The sequence below is a fragment of the Tenrec ecaudatus genome, chromosome 13, assembly GCF_050624435.1.
Source record: "Tenrec ecaudatus isolate mTenEca1 chromosome 13, mTenEca1.hap1, whole genome shotgun sequence".
Taxonomy (NCBI): Eukaryota; Metazoa; Chordata; class Mammalia; order Afrosoricida; family Tenrecidae; genus Tenrec; species Tenrec ecaudatus.
Genome location: NC_134542.1, coordinates 69,122,485 through 69,135,093, shown reverse-complemented (window position 1 = coordinate 69,135,093; position 12,609 = coordinate 69,122,485). Strand labels below are relative to the sequence as shown.

Sequence of the window (12,609 nt, the reverse complement as noted above, 5' to 3'; positions counted from 1 at the left end):
TCCATTAAAAAAATCTGTTTAACTTTATTTTAAGAGGTATTCAATAGGTCTTGAAATCAGTTAATTCCACACTATTTTTAACCACTTAATCAAAATAAGTCCAACTGCAACAAATGATGAAAGCTAATTTTACATCAAGACTATGATGATGATTTGCCTTCTCCAAATATCCGTTCTTTCAGGTAGTCCATCTTAGCATCCTTTGTTGATAGAGCCATTGAGTTCCATTCAAAATGCGGAATCTATAAAATAAGTAATGTGGTTTGAATAAAAGGGTTTTGTTGTTATTTTAATCATACAATTTTTAATTTAAAAAAATGAACTTCCAAAATTGTTTTAAGAGAAAATTAAGGAAAATCAACACTAGTAAACCTTAGTATCAGCTCCTCTTTTTTTCCCTCTCTTCTCCCACTGAATAAAAGTTTTTAAGAAACAGAAACAAAAAAACATAAGGGAAGACTTACATACAAGAATTGTGGTGTAAGTTGTTGGAACTCTACCAAATTAGTCCACAGTCCTCTTTGGAAGCCAAGTGGGTCACATCCCTGGCATATTGCCCCAACTATCTTTTCTGGTTCACAGCTCTTTTTAACCTTTGTTTTCTACAATATCAGCAATGAGCATTTTTCCGATGTGACCTAACGCCTTCTTACAGTACCATTTTCCTCTGAGAACTATGCTTATATCCGTAACACCCCTTCTCTAGCACAGATCAGCAAATACCAACTGGCAAAAAGAAATAGGAAATATTTTTCTTTTTGTTTTTAATTAAATACTTTTACTGGGGGCTCTTACAGCTCTTTATCACAATCCATCCATCCATCCATTGTGTCAAGCACATTTGTACATATGTTGCCACCATCATTTTCAAAGCATTTTCTTTCTCCTTGAGCCCTTGATATAGCTCATTTTTTCTCTCCCTTTATTATGAACCATTGATAATTTATCAATTATTATTTTCATATCATACATCATCCACTGTCTTCCTTCACCCACTTTTTTGTTGTTCATCCCCCTGGGAGGGGGTTATATGTCTGATCCTGTGATCGACTCCCCCTTTATCCCCTCATCATCCCCTTCCCCTCCTGGTATCTCTATTCTCATTAGTGGTCCTGAGGGGTTGATCTGTCCTGGATTCCCTGTGTTATAGGCTCTTATCTGTAGCAGTGTGCATGTTCTGTCTGGTCTAGTCAGATTTGTAAGGTAGAATTTAAGTCATGATAGTGGGGGGAGGAAGCATTAAAGAACAAGAGGCAAGTTGTATGTTTTATCAGTGCTATACTGCACCCTGACTGGCTTGCCTCTTCCTTGGGACCCTTCTGTAAGGGGATGTCCAATTATCTACAGATGGGCTTTGGGTCTCCACTCCTCCCCGCGCCCATGGAAATAATTTTTGATCATTATTTTACCACAAAGAACAATGGTAATTCGGGAACTTTCATACTAAAAATATAGCCTGTGCCCATTGGTATTTTTAAGTGAGTGGTCCTCCGTACCTGAATTACACGATAACCCAAAATTTCCAAGTGTCGCTTTTTCATGGCAGAGATTCCCTTTAAGTGATGGATGTTTCTACAAAAAGCTCTTGCATCCAAAAACTCCAAAGCAATCCTACATAAAATGAAAGTGATTTAAAATCAAAATGAGATACTGAGCAATTAAAAAGCTTTCTGGAACAAGATACATCCTTATAAACGTACGAAATTCAAAGAAACATAAATGAGTACACTTTTTTTCCTTACCTTAAGAAATTAATAATTGATGATCTAGTAAACCAAGTAAAATTTATAGCAGATTATAGTAAATCTCTTCACGCTTTCAACCATTTGTTTCTTGGGCCAACATATTTAATATGTCTCTACTATACGTAAGTCCTTATAAAGGATAAAACGATAAATGACATAATTGAGCTCTAACAGAGAATGTGTAACATGTAAGGAAGTAGTTAGGAGCCTTGGTGGCATAGTGGATACACATTGGACTGTGATCGGCAAGGTCAGCAGTTCAGAACCAGCAGCAACGCCCAGGAGATGAAGTTTTCTATTCCCATAAAGAGTTACAGTCTGGCAAACCCTCAGAGGTAGTTCTGCCCTGTCCTATAGGGTCACTGTGAGTCGGAATGGAGTCAAAGGCAGAGTTCTACCCTGTCCTATAGGGGAAGTAAGTAATTATAAGGCAATGTAAAAGGTGGCAAAGAGGGAAGGGGAGGGATCTGGGACACAAACAATGAAGGCGGGAGCAGGGAGGGAGCATTAAAGGGTAAGCTTTGTGAATATTATATCAAGAAAACTACAAGGAAAAAAGCCCCACTACACTCGACCATGGTTACCACGGGTGAAGGAGGAAGAGTTATTGCTTAGGGGCACTGAGTTTATGTTAATGGTGGTGGAATGATTTGGGAGAGGTTATCAAGAATGGCTCTACAACACGAAGAGTATAATTAATGGCACTTAATTTTATGTAGAGGTTGTTGAATTGGAGAATGTTTTGTGGTGTATATCTTTGCCACAATTTTTTTAATTACATGAATAACAATGAGTACAAGGAAGAAAATGTTCTAAAATTGATTGTGGCAGTGATTGTACAAGTCTTCTTGATGTGAAGTGCCAATAAAACTGTTAAAAACGCATGGCAGAGTCATCAGCAACATGGAGAAGAACGGAACTGCCGAGAAGGCTCTCTCTCTCCTGGGGACAGCTGGCGGGGCCAGCCCTTGAACTGGACTGCTCGGCTTTGACCAGACAAGGAAGCACATTCCTGCCAGGTAGGAGTCACCGGAAAAGCAGTGGGAGGGAAGAGAATGCTTGATAAGTAAGGGGCCGATTCCACTCTAATTAATCCTTGTTAATGAGTACATTAATTTGTGCCCAATTTAACCCAGAGGAAGCAAACTCTAAAACTAACACACGATTACCTTTCAGCTCCTGGTGGCAGCCTTGATCCAGCTATTTGAATATTGGGTTTCCAATGGACATCCGGCACTTTCCTCCAAACTGTGTTATGGCTTTCATAAGGCAGAGGCTTTTTCCTTTTGTCTAATATGCATTCAAAGTCTATGGAGGCATAGAAATTGGTGATAGGAATAAAGTAAACACTAAGCAGGTAGAAGTGTTTTGTTTTGTTTTTAATCATTTTACTGGGGGCTTGTACAACTCTTATCACAATCCATACATCCATCCATTGTGTCAAGTGCGTTTGTACATTTGTTGCCATTATCATTCTCAAAACATTTCCTTTCTACTTGAGCCCTTGGTATCAGCTCCTCATTTTTCCCCTCCCTCCCCCTGCTCCCACCTCTCATGAACCCTTGATAATTTATAAATTATCATCATTTTGTCATATCTTACATGTCCGACGTCTCCCATCACCCACTTTTCTGTTGTCCGTCCTCCAGGGAGGTGGTTATATGTAAATCCTCGTAATTGGTTCTCCCCTTTCTACTCCACCCTCCAGGTATCACCACTCTCACCACTGGTCCTGAAGGCGTCATCTGTCCTGGATTCCCTGTGTTTCCGGTTCCTATCAGTACCAGTGTGCATCCTCTGGACTAGCCAGATTTGTAAGGTAGAATTGGAATCATGATAGTGGGGGGGGGGTGGCGGTGGAAGGAAGCATTTAGGAACTAGAGGAAAGTTGTATGTTTCATCGTTGCTACACTGCACCCTGACTGGCTCATCTCCTCCTTCTGTAAGGTGATGTCCAGTTGCCTACAGATGGATCTTGGGTCCCCAAACTGCATTCCCCCTCATTTAGAATGATTAATTTTTTTGTTCTAGGTAAAAGTTTTATATATTAAAAATGAAAGTAAATAGAACTGTGGGAAAAATTGTGCTAAAATAATCTTTAAAACCTAATCCAAAATTATCCCACAAAGTGCTCAAAAACTAAATGATCATTTAGCTTAAGTTGCTTGGCTAGTTAAAAAAAAGGGGGGGGAATAAAGGGGGTCTGCTATGGGTGGTAAGCTCACTAAGAGCGATCTATGTGGAATCAAGAGCACCCTGATTACAAGTTGGGCTGCTAACTGCAAGGTAAACAGTTCAAAACCACCAACCACTCTTTGGGAGAAAGACAGGGATTTCTACTCCCAGAAGGGTTATCTTCTCAGAACCCCACGGGGGCAGTTCTATCCTGTCCGACCAGGTCGCCGGGTCGGCATCCACCCAATGGCAGCAAGTGTGGAGTTTGACTGTGTGGAATCGAAATGACGTCGCGCCCGTTCTGACGCATAGCAACACTTGGAGCCAGTGCAACCCTGCCCGGTCCCCCGCCTTCTCCTAACTGTTTGTACGTCTGAGCCATGGTTACCATCACGATTTCCATCCGTCTCCTGAAGAGTTTTCCTCTTCCTGCCCGATCCTTCCTTTACTCAGCATGCTATCCCTCTCCCGCTGCTTAGCGTGTTCACAGTATGTAAGACAAAGTCTTGCCATCCTCGCTTCTAAAGAGCAATTTTGCTGTACTCCAATACTGTATTCTTTGATATTCATCTGTAAGGACTTGTCCTCGTTGGCTAGTTCCCCCCCCATTCTTTGTCCCAACCAACTGGAGACAGGAACTATGCCCACACCACCCAGGCACATCGGTATATCCCGCAGCTCTACCAACTGGGTGAAGGCCACTACCCACTCCTGTACCATCTGTTAACAACAGACACCAAAACATCAGCAAAAGCTACCTTCAACTGTGCTGTACAAACAGAAAGCAAAGAACTCACACACACTCATATTCTCTGTCTCACTGAGTGGGCGGTGAGTTTCCCCGGTCTCACCAACATATCATCGTCAATGAAATACAGATCCCACACCACCACCATGTCTCAGAGACAATGGACAACTTCTGTTCCCACAAATATGCAAGGCGGGGTGCCTTCCGCAGTGACTGGTAGCCAGAGCCTGAAGACCTTTCTCAGGAAAAGGCATTCATTGACTATGGTGGGCTTCGTTTGTTTTATACGATTTCCTGTCTGTGAAGCCCAGGCCGGGTAGCTCTTCAAACGGTAACTGGATTGGTGATCAGGGACATGGCAGGAGCGGACGGGAAAGTGGGGAGCTCATGACTGAGTGTCAGAAGAAAGTGCTCTCAAAGTGAGGGTGATGAGGACCGCACATATAACACGGCCGAAGAACTAACGTATAGGACATGTAAGGTCTCACAATGACTTTAAAAAGAAAAATGCATTCAACTACTTGATAAGGAATTCATAAGAATGGTATTTAGACTTCAAGAAATGGAGAGAAAGAGGGAGGGAAACTACAGAAAAAAAACCTGAGAAGAACTCATGAAAACACTGTAAGAATCAACTGACTAAACAAAAACCTAGGAACAGAATTAAAAAAATAAATCAACTTCTATTTTAAGTTCCAACTAACGAGATGATTCCATTCGCATTTAGTCTTCTGAAAGTATCAGTAGCCCACCAATGACTTACGTAATGTGTAGTAGTAAGGTGTAGGAACTGAGGCTCTTACACAATTGATTCCCCCTAGTATTTCTGCAAGCATTTGATACATCTGGTGTTGTGCTCCACTGATGCTTCCAGAATCTTCGAGAATAAAAATAAGTCATTCATTTAAAAGAATAAAAATTAAAATCATTCCAATTTACAAAGTGGTAGACTATTACATATTTTTAGCATATGTGCCTACATAAATAACATGCATGCACATACCTATAACACAAAGCACCTATAGAAAACTAATGCATAAGGGGGTTGAGTTATTTTTTTAAAAACCTAACATACACATGATTTGTATAAAAATACACTAGTATTTCCAACAACCCATATGGCATGATGAAGAGCTTCTCAACTTATCTCAACACTGAGATAAAAATTAATCCTTGCATTATCTTTGAGATCTTGTTAAAATAAACAAGACCCTTAAAGTAATATATATCGTGACACTAAATTCAATACAAGTTCTTTGCTCTTTACCAAAAGAGGTTTGTTTGGTGCCAGAAGAAATTTTTTTTGTCCTAAGAAATATTTATATTACAAAGCTCATCTACAAAATGGTGCCACTAACAAATACCATTCCCCTCTAAGAAATTCAAATGTATTATTCAGGCTTGACAGTAGCAAATGTAGGACAAAGAACTAATTTTGGCCTTTTGTATCTGGCTTTAAAAAAACAGCCTGAGCAATTAGGATGCCCTTTGTCTTTCTAAAATAGCCAGCCCCCTCGGGTGGGTAGAACCCACACCTGGCCTTTTCAGGAAGGGAAGTGAGCAAGATGCAGTCACTTTGCATGTTCCCTAGGTCAGGTCTATTCAGTTTCATGTGTATGCAGAGGTAGCAGTGACGAAAGACCTTGGCTTGATGAGAACATCTGTCCATAGGCCAGGGGACTGTCTCTAGAGATAAGGGAAGCCCCTGCTAAGACCTCTCCCAACCTTTCTGCTTATAATACATGGGTCACTCACTATACGTACAGATAATCTTTGTGAATTGTGTGAGTCAGCCTGTGAATATCAAACCCATGAGGGAAGGCCAGCACAGCCTGGCAGTTGACTGAAAGAAAGGAGTCTAGCTTGTGAGGACCCAGCCGTGGGTGGTGGGAGGGCTGGGGATGCAGTTTTGGTGGGTGGGGCAAAAGGAGAGAAACCACTTGGGATCAGAGATGGAGAAGTGAAAAAGCAGGGATGTGACTTACGTTCTCACTTAGGGACTCGGCCGTGGGTCAATTTTTATTTACATTATTACCTACATATCAACTTTATACTTAAACTCTACTCTCTGGCCCAAAGAAAATGCAAACCTTTATTATGCAGCTGCTGGCAGAAACGGTCGTGAAACCACGGGATCTGAAACTCGGGGCATTCCAAGCAGACCGCTCGATTTAACTCCATCAGCCGGAACTGGACCCTCAAGTTTAGAGATGAAGGTAAAACTGAAATGAAAAGTAGAAGGTTAGGTGCAAGGATAACATGTGTTTGCTCCCATCATCCATCCTTTCAGTCTCTTAAAATCATTTGTTACAGTCACACCCTTTGTGTTTCATAATTGTTACACTGAGGGGCATCCTCAGGGCTAATTCCACATCATTTTCACTGATTATGAATATCAAACCTACATCAAAACAATCTGTCATTTTTTTCCACTGGCCTAAAAATTCCACACTTAGGAATCGATCTTAAAGAAACATCACAGAATCAGTCACTGATTTACATGTAACGATTCGTTATTTACAGTCGTGAAGAACTACAAACAACCTACAACATAATCTCACTCCTTGTCCTCTGGTCAAATTGGACTCACAGTGGCCCCTGTGGGGATCGAGACTAACTGCTCACAAGAGTAGAAAGCCCAGTCTTCCTCCTGCTGAGCTGCTGGTACTTTTGAACTGCTGACCATGTGCATTGTGGTCCAACACATAACCACTACATCACCAGGGCTCCATGATAAATTGTTTTAAATCCATGAAATAGCATAGGTGCACACTTCCATTTTAGTGGAAAATGAAATATTTTAAGCCCCCTTGTTAATACAATAAAAAAATGGCATCAGACTTTTTTTTTGTTTGCAAACTTTTTAAAAAAATCATTTTATTAGGGGCTCATACAACTCTTATCACACTCCACACATACATCCCTTGCATCAAGCACATTTGTACATTTGTTGCCATCATCATTCTCAGAACATTTGCTTTCTATTTGAGCCCTTTGTATCAGCTCCTTATTTTCAAACTTTCTTAATGGCATGGAAACTCATTCATAATATAGCTAGGTTTTAAAAGTGGCATATATTATGTTCTAATAAAACTATTAAGATTAAAAAGTAGCACATAAAGGGAACATAAATCTAAATGCTGCCTGAAAACAAATCTAGATATTTATAAGTTACATATATGAGTTGGAGAGATACAGAAAAGATATACTCCAAAACAAATCAGAAGGTTTTTCATGTTCAATTTCATATTTGTCTATACTTTCAAAATTTTTCACAAATAAGCATGAAATACTTCTATAAATATGGGGGGGAATTCTATTAGTATTTAAATGTCTCAGAATAGTAACACTAAAACAGATATAAACTACAAATAATTTATTACAACCATAGATTAAAATATAGATACATACATTCAAGTTGGTAGTCCAATTTGGATAAGAATTTGATGTTAAAAATTGCCTTTATCAATTCTTCTGGAAAATATTCCAGGGTGGCCAAAGAGAAAGCAAGAAACACCAATATCAGAGGATCCAATGTACCTAAAACGAGATGAGATGATTTCAAAATTCCATCACAAACTACCTCACATAACCTTAAATACACACTGTACTCAGGTTCAACCAGGTTTCAGACAAAAAACGACAAGCACACTCTTGACAAAACGGATCAGGACAGTGCTTCCTTTGTGTGGGGTGCAGTAGTGACTGAAACAGAAATTTTGGAAGAGTAATTTTTCTTGGTCTGGGTATTGATTCCATAAGAGAATTCCATTTTATATGCATTCCAACCGTACACTTAGGCAATGTAAACATTTCTGAATTACAAGTCAATGAGAAGTGATTTGAAATTACCTTGAAAATAAATAAATGAAATTACCGTGAAGAGACAAGTGTTCCAAGCAAAGGGCAACAGTATATAGAGAAAAGTGGAGCAAAGATCCCAGCGTCAGCGGCAGAGCAGACGGATGGACTCACACCAAGGCCAAACTCACTGCCATCAAGTCCATGCGACCCTTGAAGGACAGGGCAGAGCTACCCCTGCATACAGTGCCAGACACTAACTCTTTCCGGCGGTAGAACACCTTGACTTGCACTTAGGAGTGGCTGGTGGTCTCAGATCCCTGACCTTACGGTTAGCAGCCCAGCATGCAACCAGTTCTCCACCAGGGCTCCCAGATGACTGACTAAGCATCGCACATTCTCTAGACACAGCGAAAAGCTTCGCGGGAACTGTCTCTGGGTCTCTCTCTGATCTCCTGTTCCCCCCACTGTAGCCCTGCTGTTCCTGCAACCACCAAGCACGCCTCTCAACTAGGACCCTTTCGCACTGAGGGTCTTTCCTGCTGGGGCTCTAGCCCGTCTATCAATGCGATCACACGCCGCCTCTGCTCAGACAGCTGGTCTCTGATTCTCTCGGCTCCTGCCCTGCTGTTCCCCATCCTCAACACTTTGCTCTCAGTTTCTCAAAGGTATTGATCACCACCTGGCCACAGGTATGTGTTCATTGCTCCCTGAGGGTGGGGTCCCTCTGTTCTTACTCTCACCAACAGCTGCAGTGCGGGGTGCCCACGAGTCAGCATCAGCCTGGTGCCCATGCGTTTGGTTTGGGTTTAGATCTCCGGTGTTTGACACACAGTAAGCACACATCAACACTTGGTTTAGATCTCCGGTGTTTGACACACAGTAAGCACACATCAACACTTGGTTTAGATCTCCGGTGTTTGACACACAGTAAGCACACATCAACACTTGGTTTAGATCTCCGGTGTTTGACACACAGTAAGCACACATCAACACTTGGTTTAGATCTCCGGTGTTTGACACACAGTAAGCACACATCAACACTTGGTTAACGTTGGATGACAGGAGACTTCCTCAGCACGACAAATAAGCTGTGTGGATCTGAGGAAAAGCCCTACTTTTGAAAAGCCAACCTGTGGCGAGCACAACTGAGGACTGGAAGGGTAAAAGGGAAAGGGGGGAGAGGAGAGCCACTGCCTGCTTCTGCTAGCTAAGGTCAGCAACGCCGGAAAAAACCACACTTGTGGACATCAAGTTGATGCCGGCTCATAACCACCCAGTAGGGCAGGGGAGAACTTCTCCTGTGCGTTTCCAAGGCTGTAACTTTTTAGAGCAGCGGTTCTCAACCTGTGGGTCGCAACCCCTTTGCGGGTTGAACAAGCCTTTCACAGGGGTCGCCCGATTCATAGCAGTAGCAAAATGACAGTGACGAAGTAGCAACGAAAGTAATTTTATGGTTGGGGGGGGGGGTCACCACAACATGAGGAAGGTTGAGAACCACTGTTTTCGAGGGGCCTTGGGGGTGGGAGGAGAGTAGAAATCCGCATACTTCTCCTGAGGAGCAGCTGGTGGTTTCAAACTGCTGACCCTTTAGTTAGCAGACCAAGACATAACCACTCCACCACCAGGACGGCATGTTTGTTATGCCATTCTTTAAATGTTCTGTGTATTTGATAACTAAAAAGGTGTGTGTGAGAGGAAGGTAGTGATAGGTAATAAACTATATTCTAAATAGAACATCGTTATTGTTGGGTGCTGAGTCAATTCCATCTCATAGCAACCCCGCGTGGCGGGGCAGAACAGAACTGCCCCGTTCGGTCCCCTAGGCTGTGGCCTTTAAAGACGTAGATCAGCTGAACTCTTCTCCTGTGGAGCCACTGATGCGTCTGAAACCTGGAACTTGCCGTACGGTAGCCAGCGAGTGCCTAACAACTGTGACACCAGGACGGCCTTAAGCTGAACGCTGTGGGGACGGCACAGCAGCCAGAAGCGCTTCCTTCCGTTATACATGGATTGCTGTGAGTCAGAACACCCAACAACAGCAGGGCAGGGGCAATAACAACCAAACACAATGAATGGACCTAGAGGAGATGAAGGTTTAAAAAAACAAACCAACCAAAGACCCTCTCAAAGGTATTTTGGGGATAATTAGGGCAATTTAAATAAGGTCTGCGTGTCAGATGTTAAAAGAACTGTTCATTTTCTAAGTACGAAAACAGTATTATTGAGGAACATCATTATTCTTAGGGTTCATACATTAATTTGGGCAGAAGGTCATAATGCCTACAAGTTACACTGAAATGGCTCAGGAAAGGCAAATAAGTGGCCATCTAGCTCAGAAGCAACACAGCCCACATGTAAGAAGCACACCAGCCTGTGTGATCAAGAGGTGGCGAAGGGATCAGTTATCAGACATCAAAGAACAAAAAATCCTATCATTGGGTGCACACCTCCATGATGCCATCACTGAGGACAAATGGGTGCATAAGCAAATGTGGCGAAGAATGCTGATGGAGCCCAGCTACCAAAAGATATAGCGTCTGGGGTCTTAAAGGCTTGAAGGTGAACAAGCGGCCATCTAGCTCAGAAGCAACAAAGCCCACAAGGAAGAAGCACACCAGCTTGTGTGATCACGAGGTGTTGAAGGGATCAGGTATCAGGCATCATCAGAACAAAAAATCATATTATTGTGAATGACGGGGGTAGTGCGGAGTGGAGGCCCATTTGTAGGCCACTGGACATCTCCTTACAGATGGGTCTCGGGGAGGAGACGAGCCAGTCGGTGCGATGAAACAAGAATGAAACATATAACTTTCCTCTAGTTCCTAAATGCTTCCCCACCACCACCACTATCATGATCCCAATTCTACCTTGCAAGTCTGGCTAGACCAGAAGATGTACACTGGTACTGATAGGAGCTGGAGGCACAGGGAATCCAGGGTGGATGATCCCTTCAGGATCAGTGGTGTGAATGGAGATACTGGGAGGGTAGAGGGAGAGGGGGTTGGAAAGAGGAAACCGATTACAAGGATCTACAGGTGACCTCCTCCCTGGGGGACAGACAACAGAAAAGTGGGTGAAGGGAGATGTCGGACAGAGCAAGATATGACAAAATAATAATTTATAAATTATCAAGGGCTCATGAGGGAGGGGGGAGCAGGGAGGGAGGGGGAAAAATGAGGACCTGATGCCAGGGACTTAAGTGGAGAGCAAATGTTATGTGAATGATGAGGGCAATGAATGAACAAATGTGCTTTACACAATTGATGTTATGCATGGATTGTGATAAGAGTTGTATGAACCCCTAATAAAATGATTTTTTTTAAAAAGCAAAAGCTAAAATAATGCACACATACCCAAAAAGACATGGCTCAGGAAAATAATCAGAAGACAAGAAAGAAATGAATAGAGCAAAGACAACAATGTGTTAATAATTCTTGAACCTCACGTTGAGTACAAAGTGTGTCCCTTGCTGTATTCTTTCCAATGTTCTGTAAATTTGACATTTTCTAAAATTAAAAGGTTTTAAAATATGGATAGAAACTTTTATTTTTTTAGGTATAGACATCATACAACTATGACTACTTTGTAAGAGTTCAATTAGCCCATTAATGAGTCTCCTTTGACATTACTCATTCAATACATTATCAAACAATATACCTACCTAGGTAAGTATTAAGACGCTGAATGCAGGTTCCCAAGAATTCATCCCTTTGAGGTGGGTCATAGTTCAAGATGCTGAACGGGAGGATAACAGCGAGCATTGAAAAAGGATGGATCTGCATGAACAGAAGAAAACTATTATAGTTCAAATTTCAGTCCAACAATTTAAAACTTCACTAGTACTTTAGCTATGTCTTTTTTTTTAAGCACACTTAGTTAAATTCAAGGAGGTCCTGGCAGCGTTGTGGGTTAAGTGTCGGGCTGACTGCAAGGTCAGTGATGCACGCCCCCCAGCTGCTCCACAGGAGAAAGAGACGCTTTCTGTGCCTGTGGCGGATGCCTGGGGAGCCCTATGGACGGGCAGCACTGTCCAAACTGACTCAAGGACCGTGGCTTTGTTGCCCAATCTACTTAACTATGAGTACTAACACAAATCGAGCTTTTATAGAACATATGCTAAAAGTATTAATGCAGAGG

At 42.1% G+C, this 12,609-nt stretch overlaps 1 protein-coding gene across 3 annotated transcripts in view; it reads right to left on the bottom strand.

The window, feature by feature from the left end:
* FASTKD1 (FAST kinase domains 1) overlaps positions 1 to 12,609 on the bottom strand; it is a 28,836-nt gene continuing 16,227 nt past the window's right edge. For all 3 annotated transcript variants that reach the window (XM_075529474.1, XM_075529475.1, XM_075529476.1), the window contains 7 exons: positions 12,134 to 12,248; positions 8,080 to 8,208; positions 6,759 to 6,890; positions 5,432 to 5,545; positions 2,915 to 3,053; positions 1,497 to 1,611; positions 1 to 242 (listed from right to left, as the gene is read on the bottom strand). In XM_075529474.1, coding sequence (XP_075385589.1) covers positions 141 to 242; positions 1,497 to 1,611; positions 2,915 to 3,053; positions 5,432 to 5,545; positions 6,759 to 6,890; positions 8,080 to 8,208; positions 12,134 to 12,248 — 846 coding nt within the window. In that variant the 3' untranslated portion in view covers positions 1 to 140. The remainder of the gene's footprint in view (positions 243 to 1,496; positions 1,612 to 2,914; positions 3,054 to 5,431; positions 5,546 to 6,758; positions 6,891 to 8,079; positions 8,209 to 12,133; positions 12,249 to 12,609) is intronic.